This window comes from Helianthus annuus, chromosome 16, assembly GCF_002127325.2.
Source record: "Helianthus annuus cultivar XRQ/B chromosome 16, HanXRQr2.0-SUNRISE, whole genome shotgun sequence".
In the NCBI taxonomy this organism is placed as follows: domain Eukaryota; kingdom Viridiplantae; phylum Streptophyta; class Magnoliopsida; order Asterales; family Asteraceae; genus Helianthus; species Helianthus annuus.
The window spans coordinates 197294240-197318174 of NC_035448.2; the positions used below are offsets into that span (position 1 = coordinate 197294240).

The window sequence follows — 23935 nt, forward strand, 5'->3', positions numbered from 1 at the left end:
TTACAGACTTATTTCGTTCCCACGTATACTTACGTACACGCTCCCTTTTTAATCGCACCTCATAAACACTCTTTAGTAAGTTTAGAGTACATTATAGAAGTTTAACGGGGCTTGGGAATGGGTCTACATAGGATCTAATTCGGTGATGTGGGCCTGGGCCGATGAGGCCTGCTGCTGATGTGTGGGCTGACTTGGTTGTTGGGTATTAGCAGGAGGTGGGGTATTGTAGGACCAAGGGTTTATCCAAGGTCATTGGTTAGGGAAGGGACAAGGTGGCACCATCCATTGAGAGGAACCATAAAACCCGAAAGGACCCGGTGGAGGATAAGAGGAAGCCGACTGGTTGCGAGGTGGGTACGACTGATGCCCTCGGCCTCTGGTTTGGCCACGGCTGTCACACCCTGACTTTTGCGGAAGCGTGACTATTGGTGTGACTTCTTAATACCATTGCATATGATCATAACAACACTATATGATAAAACCAGTAGATGTGGATCCATTAATTTAAGTTTAAAAGTAGTACAACATAATTGTCTGAAATGACGAGACCAAATTCAAGTTACCAACCATAACATGTTTTAAGGAGTTCAAAGAGACTCAACAAAAGATTTTAAAACAACCCCGAGTTTAGGACCACGTATCTCGTCCAGGATTAAGATACGCCTCCTAAGCCCTAATGACTTAGATGACATCTTTATTCACAATGCAGCTTAAAAACTCCAACGCCCGCCAGATCCATTTACTAATTTCCTGAAATACATGTAGTTTGAAAAATCAACAAAAGTTGAGCGAGTTCATGTGTAAGTGAGTATGTATAAACCTTTGTAAAATGTCTGTATGTATGAAAATCCATGGTATGTAGCAATTAAGGAAAAAGAGACCACCATTGGGTTGCAAAGCCAATGATAAGTGTGAAGTGATGCAGGAAGACTCAAACCTAGCGGATTTGTGCGTCGGGCACTTAGTCATCTCATGGTCCACTCAGCGGACTCAGGAGTGGGGCTCGATACACCCAAATAGATCTATCACTAATGTCCCTCGGTCCTACAACGAGGATTAATGGCCTTAAGTGTCATGCCCACCACTCACATGTTCGCGTAATAAAAACCCTCCTTAAGCTAACCATACCATGTAAATAAATGTCTCTAAATGTCTGTAAATGTCTGTAACATGTATTTCACCCCCGAGGTGTAAAACTGAAAATAGTTAAAAGAAAAGGGGGACATGAACTCACTGTATTGCGTCTTCGGTACTTGTAACCCAAATCTCCTCAGCAAACACGCCTATCTACAATGGTCTAACGTCTATTAGACGAACGGGTCGTGCCTTGTCTCAGTATTTATGTTTTTGAGTTACATTTCTTATATTATTTCAAGTGATAATTATTTGTCAAAATAATTAGTATTTCAACTTAATCATATGTCGTGTTGGAAATATTTGTTCATTCCATATTCTAGTATCAATACTTCTAAAGTATCTTATATACGCGTTTCCTTCCCAAGGATGGGATGCCGGAAATATATTTTTAAGTCCCTTTTAGAGATTATATATTTAACCATATTCATGTATGAAACCAACCTCCGATACTTTGTATTTTGTGATAAATATTATGACGAGTTTTATCTTTGAAAACAAAAATCTAAAATATACTAGTAAACACTCGTCTCGAAAATATTTACTAAGTGTTAGGATTTTCGGAAAATTTCTCCATAGTCTCCTTTGTAAATGGAGGTGTCCATGCTTAATAGCATATCATTTTCTTTTACGTATATCCCTTGGTTCAATTTCAATAATCAAACCGACATATAGACATACAAAGCATTACTTACTTTATTTCAGCTTTATCACCCAAAACTAGACTGTTTTCGAGGATTTTTATAAAATAGTTAACCTTTTCCAAAAATTCCCAAATTTTTACAGAATGACTCATACGATCCAAATTTTATTGTGTAAAAATATCAGAGTCCAGTTCGTTACCAATATTCTATAGAAATTTATTTACCCGACTGCAATCAGATTTGTTACTTTCTGATTGCAGTTTACGGAATAATTCACTAAAAATTAACCGTAAGTCCGATTGACGAAATTCCAGTTGGAGGATCATCGTGACAACAGTGACCATCTACAGTAAAAATTCCATGAGCTGTTTCTACCCAGTTTTTAAGTTATGACTCCGAATACAACCCACTTTTTCTGCAGTAAAAACACAGCTTGAGCTGCTGTCCAAAAAACAGTCCTTTAAAAATAGTAAACGACCTCGAAAAATTACGATTCCAGTGCCATTTGTTCGATTATTCCAAAATTCATATTTTAGGCTTCAGAAAATCAGTTTTTCGATTTAAAACGGTCCAGTTACAGCCTGTTGAAGTCGGCTGGAAATACCAATCAGCATACTGATTTATAGTTTAATCCCTTCGATGTTCTTGTGAATGGCATCATGCTACAACTTTTAACAACAAAATCAAGGGTTTAGCAAGGACTTACTACTAGCTTAAAGCTAGGGATGAATCTAGTGCAAAGATGAAGAGAAAAGATGGTGATAAAGACTTGAACAAAGCTTTCTTGAGAGCCCTTCAACTTACAACTTCTACGAATGATCTTCAAGCTTGGAAATGGACTTGTAGTTGGAGAAGATGAATGTATGAAAGAGATGGAGGTGGGTTCGGTTATGTGGAGCAGAAAATAGGGAGAGAGAGTGAGTTAAATGGAGTTATGTTGGAGAGTGTGGAGTTGTAATGATCATCCCTAACCCCATTGGCCAATTTGGTAATCATGACCCTTATCCTTTGACAACTAGATCAAGCATAATCACAAAAGAATCTAGGTAATCTAAACAAAATATTTGGTCATCATTTGGCTGAAAATTTGGTTGGGGGGGGGGGGTAAAATGTAAAATTTTGGTAACTAATAGGTAAATAATTAGGAGGTTAAGGGTATTTTCTATAATAGTGGGTGTATGTCATGTTTATATAGTGTGTGGGGATTTTTGTGACCGTAAATAATTAAGAATGATAAAATAATATTTCTGACAATATTTTGGTGTCCCGGGTAATGTCTGGTTGTTCGGTTACGTATCGTTCCGTTAAAGCGTTTAATTGTACCGCATAGTGTCTTTTATGCATCTTTTTGTAACGAATTTTAATTTAAACACTTAGGAAAGCGTCCAGGACCATTTAGTCGATTCTCTATATAACACGAGTGTGTTAAGGGCTGAATTGTTTCTGAAAATGCAGAATTCTGTACTTAAAATGAGTTTTAGGCACTTTCCGGCACTCAAACTATCACCTAGTGACACAGTCTTATGGTCCTCACTTCCCTACACTCCATACTGGTGTAGTACTCTATCCCTGGCTCATACTGGCCTCGATATAGTGTTTGTCTATGTGCTGGCATTGTCAGCATGTGTCTGAGTTATCCGCTCACTGTGCTAGCTGTGCTTTGTGCATCAGGTTTGTCACTAAGAGTCTGTATGAAATAAATGGGGCGACTGTATGTAAAGTGATGCACATGTATGTATGTTACATAAATCAGTAAGCAGTTTAAGGTGTCAGTTGTAATCACGCACAGTCATTAAGCACATAATCAAAATTAATTAATTTGTACAATACCTGTAATTGCGAGGGTTGTCAAAACGGCGGTAAGAACCGCCCCGGCAGTTACGGATGTCACGGTCCCGGGACTCACGGGGGTGAGGAGAGTCGGACCAAGGAGGGTGAGGAGGTGCCGAATCCAGGGCTGCAGCGACGACAGGTGGAGAGACAGTAGCACGTGCGCATTGGCGGCTTTGCTCCCGTAGAAGCATATCACAAGCATCGGCCCAGGAGGGCAGTCGCTGAACAATAAGACCCCAGTCATGTCAAATTCTGGGGGTAGCCCACGGACCAGTTTCAAGACTAGCCGTTTTTCAGGCACGGGGCAGTCAACAGCGGCCAGTTGGTCAGAGATTTCTTTCAAGCGCTGAAAGTAGGCTTCAAGAGACGAGCAGGATTGAAGGGTAAGGTTGGTGAAATCTTCTTCAAGAGTGGCAGCACGAGAGTCTTTATTGTTGAGAAAATGGTTTTCGAGCCGGAGGCAAGCCTGACCGGCCGTGGATCCGGGCTGGAGGATTTTGAGAAGAAGATCGTCCGTTAAAGTGCCATAAATCCATTGAAGGACCACGGCATCGATCTCCTTCCAGGAAGATAAGGAGGGGTCGTTTTTAGCGGGTGGTGGGGTGTCGTCGATGTGATCGAAGACACGGTAAGCGGTAGCGTGGAAATGAAAGAGATTAACCCAGGACGAGTAGGAAACCTTTTCCCCGTCAAGAGTTCGGATCTTCTGTTGAATGTTGTTGACAGAATAAACAGGGTGTAAGGGAGTTGGGTTCGAGGATTTTGGTGGGTGGTCATTGTCGTTCGAGTGTTTTGGTGAGTTAACATCGTCGTCTCCCATTTCGGCAGCAGGGAAATGAACGGGGTAAGGAACAAGGAAAAAAGAAAGGGTGTCCGGTAATGAATTCCCGAGGGCAGTGCTCGGAGAAGGAAGACCGAGGTCTTCAGGAGCAGCGGTCGGAGAGGGGATTAGGGTCCAGAGCGTCTGCGCTCTGATACCATGTAATCAATCGTATGATCTCCATTGTGAATATTACAAACAATATATAGAAGATACAGAGAGCTATACAAGGAAAGTAGCAATCCTAAACAAGAGGGAATATGCACAATAATATAGGAGATATACATCATCAATCTATAATTAATATATATCGCTAACAGAATGGAGACCAGTCTTAGAGGGCAATGGTTTAAGAATCAGTCGCTCTAAGACTGAATACCTTTATTGTAATTTCAGTGGTGCAGGTGACAACGAGGACTCTCAGGTTAACATTGAGGGTCAAGTGGTCCCACAAACGACTAAGTTTACTTAGGATCGTTTGTGCAAAGGGACGAGGGGATGGACATTGATGTATCCCACCGTATCCAGGCTGGTTGGTGTAGGTGGAGAGTAGCCACTGGGATTTTGTGTGATAGGAGGTTCTCAGCAAAATTAAAGGAGAAATTTTATAGGGTAGCAGTTAGACCGGCTATATTATGCGGGACAGATTGTTGGGCCATCAAGAAAACACAGGCACGCAAGATGGAGGTAGCGGAGATGAGGATGTTGAGGTGCATGTGTGGCCACACGAGGGTAGACCAAATAAGAAGTGAGGTTTTTAGGGAATGGTTAGGAGTGGCTAGTATATCGGACAAATTAAAAGACAGGAGATTGAGATGGTTTTGGCATGTGAAGAGGAGGCAGTTGATAGAACTAATTAGAGCAGTGGAAACCATGACAGTGGAAGGAAGGAGGAGTAGAGGCAGGCCCAAATTGACTTGTGATGAACGACTTAGGCAAGATTTGGTAGAGTTACACCTCTCCGAGGACATGGTTCAGGATAGGAGTGGAGACGTGTGGATTAAGGTTAAGGACTTGTAGGGGAGGGTATGGATGTGTCCTATCTTTGTCTTGGGGGGGGGGGGGGGTAGATTTCTTTTTCACTTTAGGTAGACCTTACATAAGATGATTTTCTTGTATCTATGCCTACATGTTGTTTGCTGATGTTATATTTGCAGCCTCTCTATTATTAGGATAGAGGCAAGGGTTGCCTACATCTCACCTTCCCCAGACCCTACCAGTAGTTCAGCTATTTGTGAAATTTACTGGGTATGATTGTTGTAAGTGGCCAGTTCAGATTACATTACCAGTTTAGAGTTTGGAGATCATGGCATGCTTACAACGCGAAACCTGATGGTGTTCGAGGGGTCCTTTGTCACCACTCAAAAATCTATGGATCTCATTTAGGAAGACACTTTCTTATGGGTGTGCAATAGGTCCAAGCTTCCGGCGGTTTCGTGGGAAAAGTGGGTTGAATTTGATGTCGTAAGCTCTGTATGTTTTTTCGAAACTCGCTTTGTTTTTTTTTACTTCAGTTTCTAGTTGTATCTATATATTTTTATATGTTTTTTTTGAATGGCTAACGTTGTACACCATAGGGATTGAACCCCTGACCTCTCATATCCTAAGCTTTATCTAAACACACCAACACCTTGCAGTTCATAAAGAAAAGTTAAAAGTTTCAAACAGCGAATTTAATCGTCAAACCAATTTTTTCAAATCCCCAACTACAACATTAATAAATGTCTTTTTCTTATAAAACTTAAGGAGAGAAAAAAATGCTTGTAAGGGAGATTCTGCTGAAGTTTGGAGGGGTAGTGGTTAAACAGTGAAAGGACTAGAGGTTATGCTTTTGAAGTACTGGTACTGTTACTACTCTGGCACTATGTTTTTCTCTTTTATATTTATTTATCTTGCAAAAAACTTAAGTAATAAGAAAAAGGTATTTAATATTTATTTTGCAAAACACTTAAGTAATAAGAAAAAGGTATATGTGAAGACTGTATGCCTCGTGATCGTTGTACACTTCCTTCATATGGCACGTGCCTTTTCTTTGACCATTGGCCCTCTTTGACTGACACCCCCTCTACGAATCTTGTTTGTAAAAACTATAGAATGGGGATCATGGAAGCTAAGAGAAGAAGCCAACACATTTAAAGGTTCAGTAGACCGGTTCAAAATCAATTTTTTTATCGGTAAGGGTCACATATAGATATGTTAAAACGAGGCGAAATAATGACATTAAAATGTAGTAAGAAAAAAAAGTAATCATTAAATATAATGAGAATGAAGTTTGCCTCTATGAACTTGCAAATGCAACAAACTTGACTATTGTGAATCTGCAATTTAGGCCATGAAGGTCTGACCTAGAATGTCTTTAGAGTTTGCATGTATAATATAAAGTGACACAATCCAATATGATAGTCTTTTACATTGTATCGGACTTTATGCTTTGGAAATATCCGAATGAGTTCCTACGTATCCATATGTGTTCTTTAGGGTTTTGACCTATCCTGGGCGATTGGCTCATACTAAAATGGCTACTTCACACTTACGCATAAAATATTTACCTAGTTTTTTTCTATCCAACATCTTTACTCTCAAATTTGCCTTAGAATTTACCACTTGTGAATGCTATTGCCTTAGAATTTACCACTTGTGAATGCTAGTGTGGAGTTGGCTCTTGAAGGACACCTGATTTTGTATGTTAAATCTTGTTTCATATTGAACGGCTACGCAACTAATAGTCTCACATTACGTACATAAATTAATCTATAATTGGATTCTAACTTGTTCAAATCATATGAAATTAATGAAAAGAGGCATAACTTGTGCATGGTTGTCCATTCTGCAACTTTAGAGAACTTGTGCAACATTTGCCTTTTGAATACAAAGTGGCTTCTTCGATGATGCCCAAGATCTTTAACAATGGGGAGAGAACGTCTATCAACAAGTGTAAATAGTGTGGTACGATTGGCTTTTAGATACGCATAAGCTCTTGCTTATGCGTACGTTGTTCATATTCTGTAAATAGTGTGGTACGATTGGCTTTTAGTCTTCAATCATATATTCTTTTTTATTGTTTTTTTTAAATAAATGTCTTCCAAATGAGAATTATTGTCTAGTCTAATGCTTTTAGGGTTGCAAACGAACCTAGCGGGCACGAATAAGGCCTTATTCGTATTCGTTTGTTAAGCATATACATGTGTTCATGAACAGTTAACGAATACTTACTAAACGAGATTTTTTGTTCGTGTTCGTTAATTAAGGAAAATGAACTTGTTCGTGTGTTCGTTTGTTAATTTTAGATACTGAACACTAATGAATACTCATTAGTTTTTTGGGTGATGGTGAGTGTTTAGGTTTTTTTTTTTTTTGTTTTTTTTTTTTTGGTATAATAGGTTTATTTTTTATAAACCTTTATACACTTCTTATTTTTTTTTTTATAAAACTTTGTATTTCATCCTAAACCTATTAAACATATATCAGGTCTACATTTTCTAAATCTTAAATTTACCACCTTATCCTCCCCACACACACTCGTGTATCCATATACAAATGGCTAATCCTCTGGTAGCAAGACATCCATCATTACTATAGTACCATTTTTAGATCTCCCCTTATCTACATTTGTATGTGTTTGAATTGGGTTCCACACACACTGCTCATCTCTGTTCTTTATCTATATATTATATATACACACACGTATACATACAGGAAGAGTACTGCTAAGTAACAGTAGCCTTTGACGACAACCTGGTGGACTGCAACTTCTTGACTCTTATTTCATCTTATTATATAACACCCTCCAATTAACCAAAACACACTTTCAAAACACACACAAAACCACCATTTACCATGCATAGATCATGCTCATGTGGTCATCAATATTCCAACTCTTTTTCCATGCTTTTGACTGTGCCATACGATCAACACATCTGTCCCTATGATTCTTCTTCAGCCGTTGATTGTACTCTTTCGTTGGCGACACCGTCAACACGTTTGACCTCAGACGAGTACTACGACTCGTCGGAGGCTCGTTTCTGCTGGGACTTTTTGCAGCCCGATAACCCCTCCCGCCTGCCACCGTCCCACAAAAGCATCCGCGGAGGCGTAACCAACGCCTCCGCGGTCGACTCGCTTCTTGCCCGGAGGTGTGCTAACTGTGACACCACTTCTACTCCACTTTGGAGGAATGGTCCTCGCGGCCCCAAGGTAGGTAACTAATTAAAATGTCATTATGAAATTAATATTAGGGTTGTAAAGACAGCCCCTGAGCAACTTGAGATAGTCTCGTTAAAAGCTCCAATCAAATCGAGTTTAAATGATGAGCTCGGAACTCATTGGGTTGCTAAAAGCTTGAATGGGGACGGGCTTAAACGAGCTCTAGCTTGAACGTAAAAATAAGTTTTTAATATACAAGCCGAGAGCGAGCTTCACTTATCAAACTCGAGTTTGTTTGGGAGTCGAATTGGTTCGAGTTTAAATTTGCTCGAGCCTAAAAGCAAACCTGTTTAATAAACAAGTCGAGAACAAGATTCATGTATCCAGCTCATAGGCGAAACAAGCACATTATTTATATATAGTTCTTTTATAATAACTATATATTTATAAAATCATTACTTTGTTAAACATATTATGTTATGTATGTTATGTTATGTATTATAGTTCTTTTATAAAATCTTTTATGTTATGTATTATAAGAAAAAGTATACCTATAAATATATTTAACCAATAAATGTGTATAAATTAATTAATAAACAATAAACTCTTCTAGTGTGCTTGTAAAATTACTGATACTCATGAGCTGAGTTTGAACTAAAAAATAAGGCTTCTTCAAACTTTTAAATAATAATAAATTCTCCTTTTTAACTTATTTTTGTTTATGATGGATGTTAATGATTGGAACTGATAACTTTGCAGTCACTGTGCAATGCGTGTGGGATCCGGTACAAGAAGGAAGAGAGGAGAGCAAACGCTGCAACAGCGGCGGCGGGTGGTGGTCTAGAGGTAGCGGCAACGCATAAACTGCCGTCATGCTACTCTCCGGGAGCCGTCGGCGGCGAGTTTAGGTTTACAGATGACGTGGACGACAGAGATTCTACGTTCATGTCGTGGCGTCTCAATGTGACTGACAGAGCAGGGCTTGTGCATGATTTCACACGGTATTAAAATCTAGTGGGCCCACCTGGAGATCTGCGATGATGACGTGGATATTATTATTATTATTATTATTACTATTCTTCTGATATATATGATTATGATCTTATTACTTTGCCTTCCTTTTATTAATCGCTTTTGTCAGTCAGTCAAATATATATAAATATGGAGTCCTTTTTCTTTAATCCCGACTAACATCTTTTACTTTTCTTATTCTTTCTGTTCCTCTCCATATTTACCACTTAAATATTTGACGACATTTTTAGTTTTATATTTTATTTGCATTTAATATATTACTGAAAAAGCAATTAATGGGTAAATTATAAAATTTCAGCCGTTGTCTTTCAACTTTTGAAATTTTGCGGAAATTTAAAAAAAGTAAAATGCAATTTACCATTATCTAATTGAAGCATTGTTTTATCAAACACTTTCATACCATATTTGATCTTTAACGTGTGTTTACGAAAAACTGTAGCGGATGTGAGGGAAAAAGTGAAAGATTTTGTAAGGACGAATCTCGATATAAAGAGTGTAAAAGGAGGGAGAGGGGAAGAAGATAGAGATGTGCGTCCGACTCATGTAAAGACGTCCATCTCACATGGAGGCGTCTGCGACATGAACTGTTATACTAAAACTAGGGTTTTAGCATAGTTTAGTGATCTCTTACTAATAGTGTAAACTACATTTTATATAAATTCAGCTAAAAAGATAGTATTTTTAAAACATGTAAGTAGTTAGGGAGGTTCATTTTAGAATAAATTTAATTGAGAAAAAAAAAAGATCAAATGGTATAAATGTAAAACATTAAATAGTTTTTCTGTCATCTTATTTATTGTTTATTTGACTAATTAATTAGTCATAAAGACCATCATCCTTCACATTAATTTTTTTTGCCTACACACAACAAAAATTATCTTTCACATTACGAGAATTATCTTACACAACTCGTAATTTATCCTACACAACTAGTAATTTATCTTACACTCTAAATTAATTTTTTTTTAAAAAATATATATTTTAAACAAATATTTATTTTGAAAATAAGTTACAAATTTAATTTAGTTATTTATTAAAGAATAAGACTACAATTTAATAATCTATGCAAGTTTACTAAGATACCCTTACAATGACATTAAATACAAAAATTTAATGAAGTAAAATGAAGGTTTTCTATTGGTTGAAATTTCTTCTTTTTTTCTTCTTATAATTTTTTTTTTTCTCATTTGAACCCTCCACTAAGTAGTTAAACCTGAAAATTTAAGATATGACCCTTTAAAACAACATGGCCGGCAAAAAGTTTAACGGGTTAGAGTTTGCGTCAAACGAATTAGTAATAAATGGGTTCATGCGTTGACAAGATTAAAAACGTGTCTAAACAAGTTTAACCCATCTAACACATGAATGACAGGCATAACTAATGTGTTAAGTTGGTTAACAAGTCAAAATAACACATTTAAGATTCGTTTTTTTTTTTAAACGACAAATTTGAATCACTGACGGACCATTGGAATAATATCGTGCCATCAACGGAACCACCCGATCATATCCATCTCCACTAGGCATAATGCCTATACACCAATTCAGGAGGAAACCCAATAAATATAGGAAACCTCCTTTGTGAGAATCGAACCCAGAACCTATTGGTTCCAAAGCCTTATCCCACCCTAAAAATACCATTAGAATATAAATTCATGTGCTAAGATTCCTTTATTGAAACAAGGTAGATGTATAGTTTTTATAGATAATTGAATATATCATCTATAGTTACATTAATTTCTTCCCTAACGTGCTAATGTTGTTTGTGAAGAATTTTATGGATAGTAGTTTTTGATAACTTATTCTTTATCATGTTAGTTATTTCATATTTTTTATGAATCATGCTGAGTCATGTTAATAATTGTATTAAACATGTTATGTCATAAGTATTATAGAACTTCTTATATTTGATCTTCTAATACATACCATATTAATCATGTTTTTATATTGGCTATATTTAAATTTAATTATGTTAAACTTGGGTCGTGTCATGCATGTAACTAGCTTATTAAAGAGAGATTTTACACTAGATTTCCAAATTTAGTATAAAATACTTGTTGAAACAATTGTATTATGATCAAAGAAAAGTAAAACAAGTGATCCATGGGTTTATAGCCTAGTGGTATCTTGGTGGTGAGATAAGACTTTGGACCAATAGGTCATGGGTTCGATTCTTACAAGGGGGTTTTTCCCATATTTATTGGGTTTCCTCCTGAATTGGTGTATAGGCTTTATGCCTAGTGGAGATGGATATGATCGGGTGGTTCCGCTGATGGCACGATGATACTCCAGTGGTCCGTCAGTGATCCAAATTTGCTGTTAAAAAAAAAAAAAGTAAAACAAGTGTGTTTAGTTACTTTAGTATAGTAAAAAAGTATAGAAACCCAAAATTTAAGGCGCAATTTGGTCAGATTCTTTATAGCAAATTCGATTTTCATTTGGTCAGATTCTTTAAAGCAAATTCGATTTTCAGTTTGCTTTAAGATAAAAATGATTTTAATATCAATTTTTTTCTTTAATTTCCAATTGGTGATGAGAGTTAATTAAAATCTCATTTAAAAGAAATATAGTTCGTAATATATAAAAACATCAAATTTAAAGATAGTAATTTGTAACACCTCTAATTATAAGGTACGTAGTTAGGATAATGTAAAACACAATAATTAGAACCAAGGGATTAAATTTTCATAACGGACCGTTGCAAGCTGGTAATGGTCCATGCCACATTGTGAAAAGGTGATAACCGCAAATCTAATAATGTGACACGTATTTAGTGACTACCTTGGTAATAGACTATCACTGATTCGTAATGGTACATTACGATGAGGCGGTCTTAGAGTAATCCGGAAGCGTCTCAAACGGACCGTCACCAGGACCATAACAGTCCGCTATGGGCAATTGAGATGCCTATAAATAGGAAGGTTTATGATTTCATTTGTATTCATTCTTAGTCCAACGGTAAGCTCTATTTTAGAGAATCTCGTGTTGGGATTGAACCTTATCAGAGGAACAGATAATTAAAGCCAAAACTGGATCAGAGCAGTAGATCCAGAATAAGCAGATGTTATGTCATCAAGTCTCTCCCCTTGAAAGTGGTTTCAACATCTGCTGACCTCCAAATCACTGATCGGTACAACTACTGACCTACAACTGCTGATCAAGTCAAAGACTAATGAAGACTAAAGCCCTGCTGTTCAATCTGCTGCCTTGAAGTCAAGCACTGCTGGGTTATATCAAGTACTGCTGGATTTACATCAGTGGAAAGATTCAACAGTAGTTTAGTTTGTCTTTATGAAATGTAATGCATAACAGTTGTTAGCATAGCAGTGGTTGTATAGATCAGATGTTAGAGTTTGTTAGGAGGTTAGATGTCACTTTCATGGTGACGTCAGCTTAGATGCTTCAATGGTTTGTCCGTGCCTATAAATAGAACAGTACCCTGTACTGTTCTATTAGCTCTTCACCATCTTCTTCCTGTACGAACAAATCACTGAGCTCAGGCTGAGGGGGAGTTTGTTGCATACATGCAATTGTAATCGGTGTTTGGAATAAATTTAAGCATTCGGTTCATTGTTGAAAATGTGTGTTGAAAGCAATTCTCCTGCTTGATTGTGAAAAGTTTGTTTCCATTTATATTCCGCTACACTACTCATTCATTGTTCATCTTAATTCAAACATAAATCACAATCAAAACCAAACTCAGATCCTAACAATTGGTATCAGAGCTTGGACAGTCAAATTTGATTTAACAATCATTTTGACATAAATAGTTCAGCTCAAAATCGTTGATACTGATAGTTTGTTCGTTTTGTTGAAAAACAGTGTAAGGTTTAATCACCATCAAAGTTGATTAATCGGTGCCTATAAAACAACCACGATAACGTCACAATCACAAGATGATAAGAATAACATTGGCTCACTTTTCAAACCACATATGCTTAAACGTAATGAATACAACATCTGGGAGAGAAGGATGGGTCACATCCTTGCTCAACAGAATACTGGATGTTGGAGATCTGTTGTTTTTGGACCACATGTTCCCATGGTGCCAAGTGCTGAGGATTCAAAGAAGTTCGAACCTAAAAGACCTGAAAATTATACTGAAACTGATTTCCAAAAGTTCAAACTCGATGCCAAAGCATTTAGCATCATTGCATCTGCATTACCCAATGAAATCTATGTTGGACTGTTACATTGTAACAGTGCCAAAGAGCTATGGGATGCACTGAAGGAACAATTTGGGGGAACGGAAGAAGTTATTGAAAATAATAGGAAAATTCTGAATCAGCAGTATGAAACCTTTTATCATATCAAGGGTGAATCATTAACGCAACAGTTTGAATGATTTAGCTCTTGTCAAAGTTACATTTCCTAATTCAACACAAAATAGTAGGTTTCTTTGATCACTACCTGAAAAATGGGATACAATTGCTTTTGTAACTAGAAATTGAGCTGAGTTCAAAGATCTGACCTAGACCCAACTTCATGGTAGACTCCTGACCTATGAAAGGGAGTTAAACCAGAATAAGAAGTTGCAAGAGTCTGGCAAAGTTGCTGATGATAATTCATTTGGCAGCACAACTTTTTTTGGTCAGGAAGAATCTGGTAGCAGTAGTAAGGATCAAAGTTTTGATCACTTTATTGATATAACTGCTGGTGGAAATTTTAACAACTCTGATTCTCACTCTGCAAATTATGCTTTTGCTGCAAATTGTGAAAACCAGATGTCAGATAATTTGTGTTTTGAACTAAATGATTTGCAACACTTTGATCCCACTGACTTAGAAGAGATGGACATTTTGCATCAATTGGCTTTGCTTAGTGTAAGAACAAGCAAAATCTATAAAAAAACAGGGAGAAAATTCCCAGGGTTACATGGGAATTTAAGAGTGGGGTTGGATAAATCAAAACTGAAGTGCTACAAGTGCAATAGGCTAGGTCATTTTTCTAGGGAATGCAGGAGTCAAACCACTGGTCCAATAATAACTCATCCCAGCTCAAACCCTAGACCACAACATCAAAGCACTATGCAATATACCCAATATACCCCTGCAGCACATGTTAACACTGCTCACTATGCTGCAACCCCTGTGCTTGTGCATTATGTTCAAACCACTGTTCCACAAATTCAGTATGTTCAAGCCCCTGTCCCTCAGGCACAAGTGCAACCTATTGCACCTCAACAAGCTGCTCCAACAGTGGTACAACCAGATCAGCAAAGCTTTTTCACCCAAGGCTTTGTTGACTGGAGCAGCTTGCCTGAAGAGCTTGGTGATGAAAATTTTGCACTCTATGCTTCTAATGACACTCTTAATGATGAATTTTGTTTGATGGCATTAGAGTCAATACCAGAAGGGGTAGAAACTGAAGGTGAACAGCTAAGTGCTGAAACAGTGGATGAAGTGGCTGAAGCAGTGGTTACTGCAGTTGCTGGTGAACTACTGCTGGGAGAAAATTCAGAAACCCTGATTGAACCACTGTCTGACCCCTGGTCCACAGAAGACAAAGAAGAAGAGGAAGAGAAGAAAGCAGGTGAGAAAGAAGTTAGAGCTGATGAAGAAGATGATCATCAATGTGATTGTGCCATGATGGCTGCTGCTAAGGTATCACCTCAAGTTCTTGAAAAACTGTGTTCAGACAAATGTATTTTGCATTTGCTAACATTAAAGAGGTAAATGAAAACCTTAGGGATAAAGTCTTAACTGATGAAGTCAAATTTGAAAAGTCATTAAAAGAACTTAAAAACAAATTGGCTAAAAAAGACAAAGAAATCAGCAGTCTCAAAGAAGAGCAAAGCATAACCAAGACTCAACTCCAAACTATGATAGAAATACCAAGTTTGTAAAAAGGAGTTGGAATCCACCCAAATCACATGTGAAAAATGGGTGGAGTCTTGCAAAGATTATGAGGTCATGCTTGAAAAACAGATTAAAAGCAATGTGAAATTTGGTGTTGGTTTTAGAAAACATGATGAAATTGAAAACAATGCTCCAAAAAAATCTGTTCAAACCATTATTGAAGTTATTCCCACAAACAAGGATGGCTAAGAGGTTAAAATAACTGACAAACTTGGTAACAAAATTACTCTGGAAAGATTTGTGGGGTCCTCAACCTTTGAGGAAATTGAGAAATACCAATTTAAACCCACATGGTCTGATGAGTGTGACATCCTTGAAAACTTCAAACCAATGGATTTCACAACCACTGATGGTGTAAAAGCTCTAAAAGCAAAGGTCATTCCTATCAAAGACATCCCAACAGTGGTTCAAAACTCTGTTGCTAAGGAGTCTGAGAACAGGAAAAAAAGAGAAAAGATCAAAAACCTGTTTTGTGATTTTTGTGAAAAGAGGAATCATCTAACAAAAGACTGTTTTCATCTAAAAGCATATGATCTAAACAAAACAAGTGTCATTGTACCTACTGAAAGCTGCACCATCTGTGATAAAACAAACCACAAAACTCAAGAATGTGTGTATCTTAAGAACTTTGATGTAAAAAAAATGAGTACACTGCAAAAACATCCTTGAGTCCATCGACATCATCTGTCAAGTTCACAAAGAACCAACCACTTTTTGTGCCAGTCCAAACAGCTGTTACAAACAGCTGAACCAAACATCTGTTCAAAGAGATGTTCAAGTGACTGATGCACCCCCTACCAATCAATTCAGAAGAGGTAAGGGACAACCATCATACCAAAGGATCCCACATGTATATGAGGCTTACAAAAGGCCTCCTAAACCAAGAGTGAACAGGCATCCTTTTGGTTATCAACAGGTGTCACACCCCAACCGATGACGGAATCATCGTGGCATGGCACTGAGCGAAACGGATTGTCCAGAAGTTTCCATAACAATTATCATTACCAATTAATTTAAAATAACATGTCCCATACCATGTCTTAAAAGGTAACCAAATTATTACAGACAAAATCTAGGCAAATAGTTCTATTCCGACAACTCAGGTTTACAAAATTGCCCAATTGTTTATCTGCTTCTAGAGACTCCTATTTTCAGATCTACAGATAACTATTTGTTGGGCTCTAGAAGCTTATTCTAGCCTCGCTTTCCTAGCAGATAAGCATCCTAATTACCTGTCACATACGTTAAAATAAAAGTCAATACACATAGTGTAAAGGTGAGTATACAAGTTTGATAATAGCATATAGAGTTCGAAATAGTTTACCCATAACCAACACGTACACAGAGGAAAACGAAGCATGTTAATTATCGACACGGATCTATCGATACCAATGACTGCGGGTTGACTGCCCAAGGCAGTTCGCAATACATGATCACCACTGTAATCCATGCAAGTAATTGTCCTTAACAACCCCCGCATGAGCGGGTGCTGAGTCCAAACTATAGTACTATCGTCGTTAAGGTAGACAGCATTCCATGTGTAAACATAACAAACAAGCATTCATTAAGTCACGTAATACATGCGGTAACGGTTAGCGTTTAAAATGTTGCGTAGTGTGTTTGATGTGATTTCGTATAAGTAACGTATGTAACACCCAAAAGTGCTTAAAGCAAAAAGGGATCGAGTATACTCACAGCGGTTGGATGGATTGAAGGGAGCGCTTGAGAGTAATGTTAGCCTGAATAGTACGATAGCGTAACGATAAGTGATTCGCAAAAAGAGAGCAAGTGTTGAGGGGTCGAATGGTAGTTCGGTCGGATGATAATCCGATCGGACGGCCAGTTCGTGCGGATAACAATCCGTTCGGGTGGTCATCTGGTCGGGCGGTAGTCCGGTCGGATGACTATTCGGTCGATCGGACGGCCCTCCGGTAGGTTGACACTTTAGTGAGAACAAGTCCATCGCAGGATGTCACTCGATCGGACAGCAGTTCGATCGGGTGGCATTCCTAGTGCATTGAACATGTTGAAAATTGTTAAGTGTTAAAGCCCAAGTATCTCATGATCCGAAGAGTAATCCGGTCGGATGGTAGTCTGATCGGACAGCAGTTCGTTCAATACTCAAACTTCAAGTAGTGATTAAGTGTGGGACACATAGTGCAAGCCGATCGGGTGGCCGGCCGTTCGGGTGGTGTTAGAGCTTATGAGATCGTTGGTACTTGTGCTGGATTAGTTTGATAGTAGTTTGTATGTATTTTGAATGTTTAGGGGTTATTTTGTAATTGTCTAGAAGTTGTGATCCTGACTTAGTGTAGTTAAGATTCCATCAAATTTATAAATTTGCTGGCAAGTCAGGAGTCTACTATAAATACCCCAAGCATTGTAACTTATTCAAGCTTTTGGCTCTTGGTGGAATCAAGTGTTGTTTACATTCATATTGTGCTTAGATCTGATTTCCAAGGTTATTCATTGCTATATCTTACTGTTTGGATTCAATACAACACTAGTTGTATTCATCAATCCATTAGCTTCATCTTCATTCTTGATCTTTCTTGACTCTTCATAGCTCAAACACTTAATCAATAGGTGTTTTGGACTAAAACAACCAACCACTGTGATCCGGATACGTTTTGGGATCTACAATTTGGTATCAGAGCCTTTGTGCTCTTGGTTGTTGTGTTCTTGTTGAGATTTTTCATTGTTTTGAAGGTTTTTCAAAGTTTCAAGGTTTTTCAAATTTTTGGGCTTAAAATGGATTGATTTGGTGTGTTTAATCGATATGTTGTTGTTAATACTTGATTAGGGAGTCATTTTGGTCATTTTGGTGCATCAAAACATGGTTTTTGGGCTGTTTTTGAGTGATTAGAGGGTTTTAGTTCGTGTTAAACCCTCTGTCCAGCGAAATTATCTTGAAGACAGCGAAGAATATTTGAATACAGCGAACTTATCTTTTGAATATAGCGATCTCAACGTTGAATATAGCGAAATAATTCAAATCGCTAAGTGTTTTATCGCATAATCAACAAATTCGCCGACTATCGTTCGAGCGAATTTGCTGATCATCAGCGAAATAGCACCATTTGTCCCTTAAGCGAAATTATCGAAGGCGACTTCGAGAACCGTGCTAGCGAACCACAGTGTTCCTATCACGGTTACCGGCAAATTTAACCTAACCCTGTTTGTGTTTGATTTGTCAGCGTAGATAAAGTGATCGCTCGTGCAGGATTCATAACTTATCAGCGAAGGTTAGCGAACCAGTCAGCGAAGATCATCAGTCGTTATAGCTCACTGGCGAATTTAAGTTTCTGTCGGCGAATTTAACTCTGTTCAGCTCACGTTAGTCAAAAACAAAGAAAAATGTCGCTAAATCAACTAAGTCCAATCGCTCAAGCGGAACTTGAAACTGGAACCACAACCCGCCCACCAAAGTTGAAAGGAGCGGAAGACTTTAGCACTTGGAAAACTCGCATTCAATCGTTCTTCGAGTACACGGATTACAATCTGTGGCTCTCTGTTACCGCCGGACCTCACGTTCCAACGGTAGTTAGAGGAGATGCGGTAGTTACTAACAATGATGCTACTACCTTCACTGACGAAGACAAGGCCCTCATTCAACGTGATCGTCGTGCACATGCTGCTCTAACCATGGCTTTATCAACAAACGATTGCAACATGTTTGAAGAACACCGAACTGCAAATGCACTCTGGAATGCATTGATCGAGTACTATGAGGGAAATGAAGAACTGATCGAAAGCAAGAGAGATATGGTGTAGAAGCAATACGACATGTTTTGCGGAGTCCGTGGAGAAAGCTTGTCTGATCACATTAGCCGCTTCCTAAACATGATGACCAAAATGAAGAAGGCAGGAAATCCTGTTACCAATCGCGCTGCAATAAAGAAGCTGCTTGATTCGCTCCCCAAGGAATGGAGCCTGCAATGTATGATGATCAAGAAGGATTTCCTCAACAATCCTAATCCTGTCACTCTGTCAGATCTGATCAACACCCTAAGAGCCTTTGAAATGGATGTTAACAAGAGAGAGATGAACACTGCTGGATATCAACCTAAGGCAACTCAACCTTCAGCTGGATTGAAGAATGTGGCATTCCTCGCTTCAGGGGGCATCACTCCACAAGCTTCTGACTTAATTTACGCAAACGCTTCCGCAAGCGCATCTAAAGCTCCACAACTTGTTGAGAAGACTATCACTGTTGATACTCAAGCGTTGAAAGTATCCACTGAAAATGTGGCACTCTTCAACACATTTCTGAGCAGCTACGAAGCCCTAATGTCTGGGGAACTGAAGAAGGAGATGTTTACTGCTGAAGACATGTATCAGGTTGATCCAGATGATATGGAAGAAATGGATCTGAAATGGCAAATGGCCATGATCACTCTGAGGTTAAAGAAATTTCAAGACAAGACAGGCAAGCGATTGGGTCTTGGAAAAGCTGGCTTTGACAAATCTAAGCTGAGGTGCTACAACTGCAAGAATCTAGGACACTTCAAGCGCGACTGTCCGTTGTTGAAAGAAGGAAACAGTGAAACTACTCCTGCTGTTAAACAAATCACTGTTGAAGAGAACAAAAACAATGCATCTCCCAGCACGCCAAAGGCTTTAGTTGTTGAAGACTATGATTGGAGTGAAGAGATCACTGAAGCAAAGGAGCAAGTCAACAAAGCCCTGATGGCCAAGATCACAGGTGAGTCAACCGCTAGGCAGTTTGAGAAGCAGACAACAAGAATCCCAACTGGAGACAATGATGCTGACAAGGGATTGAAAAGTATTCTTTCTTCAGTGAAGCCTGGTGATCAAGCTGAAAAGGATGCTGCTAAAGAGACGTCTGAGAAAGCGAAGGATAAAGTTCAAGCTACAGCCATGAAAGCAGATTCATCAAAAGAAAAGGCTGACAAGGACTTGGTAAATAGTATTCCGCTCAGTTTTAAAGAAAAATTATGCTCCGAAGCATGCGTTGATGTCGTGGCACATTATAAATTCTTAAACCTGGAGTTTGAAAGGCAAAAAGACAAAGCTTTAAAAATTAACAACGAGCTTAAACAGAATGAGGCTGCATATCAGAGAAAGTTGAACTCAACTTTGGCTGAAATGCAAACCCTTAAAGAATTTGTGTTTAGAAAAGATTTTATCATTAATGATCTTACAGAAAGATTAGAAAAAGCTTTAAATGAAAAGAACAAACTTCAAATTATAATAGACAAATGGAATGTCAGTCAAAAGGCCTTTACTGACATCAAAAATTGCCAACGACCAACGTTTGTGAAAGATGGGATTGGTTATAAGGATAGGCACGGAAATGAAAGAAAACTTTTCTTTCCGCCTCACAGCAAAAACTACGTGCCTATGCCTACTCCTCATCCCGAAAATGATCTCATAAATGAAAAGGCCTCAGTTGAACAAAATGAATTTTATGAAAATGAGACAACTGCTAACTGCTCTAAAAGCAATGCAGATTCCATTGAGTGTAAAGAAGATGTGTGCGATGATGATGGAGACTGCGGAGGGTCAAAAATAGGAATTGGTTATTCAGGCGACAGTTATTCCACCGTTAACTGGTTCGTCTGGAATTGTTCTAAAAACAATGTTAAGGATGAATGTAATAGTTTAAGTAGGTCGGATGACTGTAATGGCCGAGTGCCTAAAACTAAATCTGTGGATGACTGTAAAGGCCATGTGCCTACATTTGAGACCCGTGATCATGAACCTTATGTGTCTGAATGTCATGGTTTGAATTATGCGTGTTGTGATGATAATGTTGCTTGTGAATCTCCTGTATTTGTGCCAGAATTAAAAAGGAATAGTTTTGGAAAATTCCTTACAAAGGAAATTCCCGAATTTATTCCTTCCAGAACAGGTATGACAGAATCGGAAAAGAACGCTACTGAAGATCAAGATAATGTAGATTCAAGCGTCATTACCACAGAAGACGAACAGACATCAGAAAGTTCGCATTCAGAAACCTCAACTGAAGATCAAGCAACTAGTGATGAAAGCTTCGAATGTTCAAGTTGTGAAGCAAGTGAAGAACAAAATTCAAGCGAGGACAACACGTCTGAAAGCTCACTCGATTCAGACAGTGATGAAGAATATCCCGAAGATGAAAGCAGAGTGGACAAGAAAATGAAGAAAGCAGAAAGCTCAAGACTCTCATCACATACATCATCTTCTCACACCAAAAGACCCAGACATAAAAGATGTTTTCGCTGTGGTCATTTAGGACATACAGCGAAACATTGTAAAACCAAAAAGTTTCCTAAACCAGAGCATGATTTTATTACAAACGTCACGCAGCAACTAAATTATCTTAAGAAATTTGTTAAAAATCTGGTTGATTCAACTGCGTATCTTTGGAAACAAAAAGAGGTCAAAGTGGGTCAAAACCACGATAGATTCGAAATCAAACAAATCTGGGTTCCTAAATCAAACTAACCTGTATATTTGTGTATTTGTGTATGTCAGAATAAACTCCAGAAATGGCTTCGAATGCTCATGGAATACATCTGGCACGTAGACAGCGGATGTTCAAGACACATGACTGGATTGAAGGAACTACTGAAAAACTTCCGCTTTATTGATGGTGACTTCGTGTCTTTTGCTGGCGATGAAAAGGGAGGAAAGATTGTTGGAGTAGGAGATGTAGTGTCCGAAGCCCTCACGCTGGAAAATGTCAACTATGTTCCTGAGTTGTGCTATAATCTCATGAGCGTTTCTCAAGTGTGTGATAAAGGGATCTCGGTGCTGTTCAATGACATGGAATGCTTGTTCCTGAAGCCCGGTTATGTTGTTCCTGCAGAAATGATCATGCTCACTGCTCCAAGACAGAACAACACATATGTGCTCAACATGAAAAACGCCAAGACAAATGACAACTTGACATGCTTAATTTCTAAAGCGTCAGAATCGGAGTCACTGCTTTGGCATAGACGACTGGGGCATGTTAACTTCAAAAATATGAATAAACTATCTAAAATGAACTTAGTTAGAGGTCTTCCAATCAAAGAATTTCCATTTTCTGAAAAATGTATTGCATGCGCCCAGGGAAAGCAGCATAAGAAACCACACAAGTCCAAAGCAGTGAACACGATTTCTACACCACTTCAATTGTTGCACATGGATCTTTTCGGTCCTATCAGTGTTAAAAGTCTTGCTAAAAGGTCTTATTGTTTGGTTGTAACAGATGATTACTCTCGATTCTCGTGGGTATATTTTCTTGAAGCAAAAAGCGAGACTGCTGAAGTGTTAAAATCATTCATTCCCCTGATAGAGAACGTGATCAAGCTGAAAGTGAAGTCTATAAGAAGCGACAACGGGTCTGAATTCAAAAATCAGACTTTCATATCATTCTGTGCAGAAAAAGGAATTCATCTTCAATACAGTGCAGCCAGAACTCCCCAACAAAATGGAGTTGCTGAACGCAAAAATAGAACGCTGATTGAAGCTGCAAGAACCATGCTGGTGGACTCCAAGCTTCCAATTATCTTCTGGGCTGAAGCAGTTAATACGGCATGCTACGTTCTGAACAGGGTGCTCATCGTGAAACCTCATGGAAAGACAGCATACGAGCTTCTCTTCAAAAGAAAGCCACTTATAGATTTCTTCAGGCCATTCGGATGTTCGTGCACTCTGTTGAACACTCAAGAAAATCTCGTCAAGTTTGAAGCAGTGGGTGATATCTGCTACTTTATGGGGTATTCATCCACACAAAAGGCTTACCGTGTTTACAACAAACGAACAAAGATGGTGATTGAATCATACTACGTGGACTTTCAAGAAGGAAATTACACCAACACTGGCAGCACTCCTGACTGGTTCTATGATGTGAGTGTGATCTTCAATAACTTTGAAATTCCGGAGATCGCGTCAGACCCTGAGCCAGTCGAAGACACTCAAGTTGAACATTTGTTTGACTCGTCCGACATCGGTTTGACTCCTTTTACCACCCGCTTATCCCCATCATCTGCTGATCCGATTCTGGCTGTAAATGAAACAAATGGTGACACTTCGCCTGAGAACACCCAAGACAATGGTGCTTCTTCTTCACAGGCGAATGTGAATGAACCAACTCAAGAAGATGATCCACCAATAATTTATGTCGACGAACACTTCACCAACCTTCCGCAGCAAATCGAATCTCTGACAAATGCAGGATACAAGACAAATAGAAATCATCCTCTTGAAAATGTCATCGGCGTAGTAGAAGAAGGAGTACGTACTCGCGGGCAGTCAGCAAGCATCAACAAAGGTCTCTTCGCAGCTTTTCTGTCACAATCAGTTCCACGTGACATCGAAGACGCTATTCAAGACTCCAGCTGGGTTCAGGCAATGCAAGAAGAATTATCTCAATTCAGGAAGCTCAAAGTGTGGGAACTTGTAGATCTACCTGAAGGAAAGTTTCCTATCGGTACTAAATGGGTCTTTCGAAACAAGATGGATGATCGTGGGGTGGTTAT

The 23935-nt window shown here is 38.5% G+C and overlaps 2 protein-coding genes across 2 annotated transcripts; both read left to right on the forward strand.

Moving 5' to 3' along the window:
• Positions 1-4929: 4929 nt before the first annotated feature.
• Positions 4930-5451, forward strand: LOC110920331. The gene has a single exon (XM_022164546.1). The coding sequence runs from the start codon at positions 4930-4932 to the stop codon at positions 5449-5451; it is 522 nt and encodes a 173-aa protein (XP_022020238.1).
• A 2707-nt stretch (positions 5452-8158) lies between these two features.
• On the forward strand, positions 8159-9683 carry LOC110917970 (GATA transcription factor 19). The gene is made up of 2 exons (XM_022162389.2): positions 8159-8625; positions 9334-9683. Exons 1-2 carry the CDS (start codon positions 8269-8271, stop codon positions 9580-9582), a joined length of 606 nt encoding a protein of 201 aa, XP_022018081.1. The 5' UTR covers positions 8159-8268; the 3' UTR covers positions 9583-9683.
• The last annotated feature ends 14252 nt before the right edge of the window (positions 9684-23935 follow it).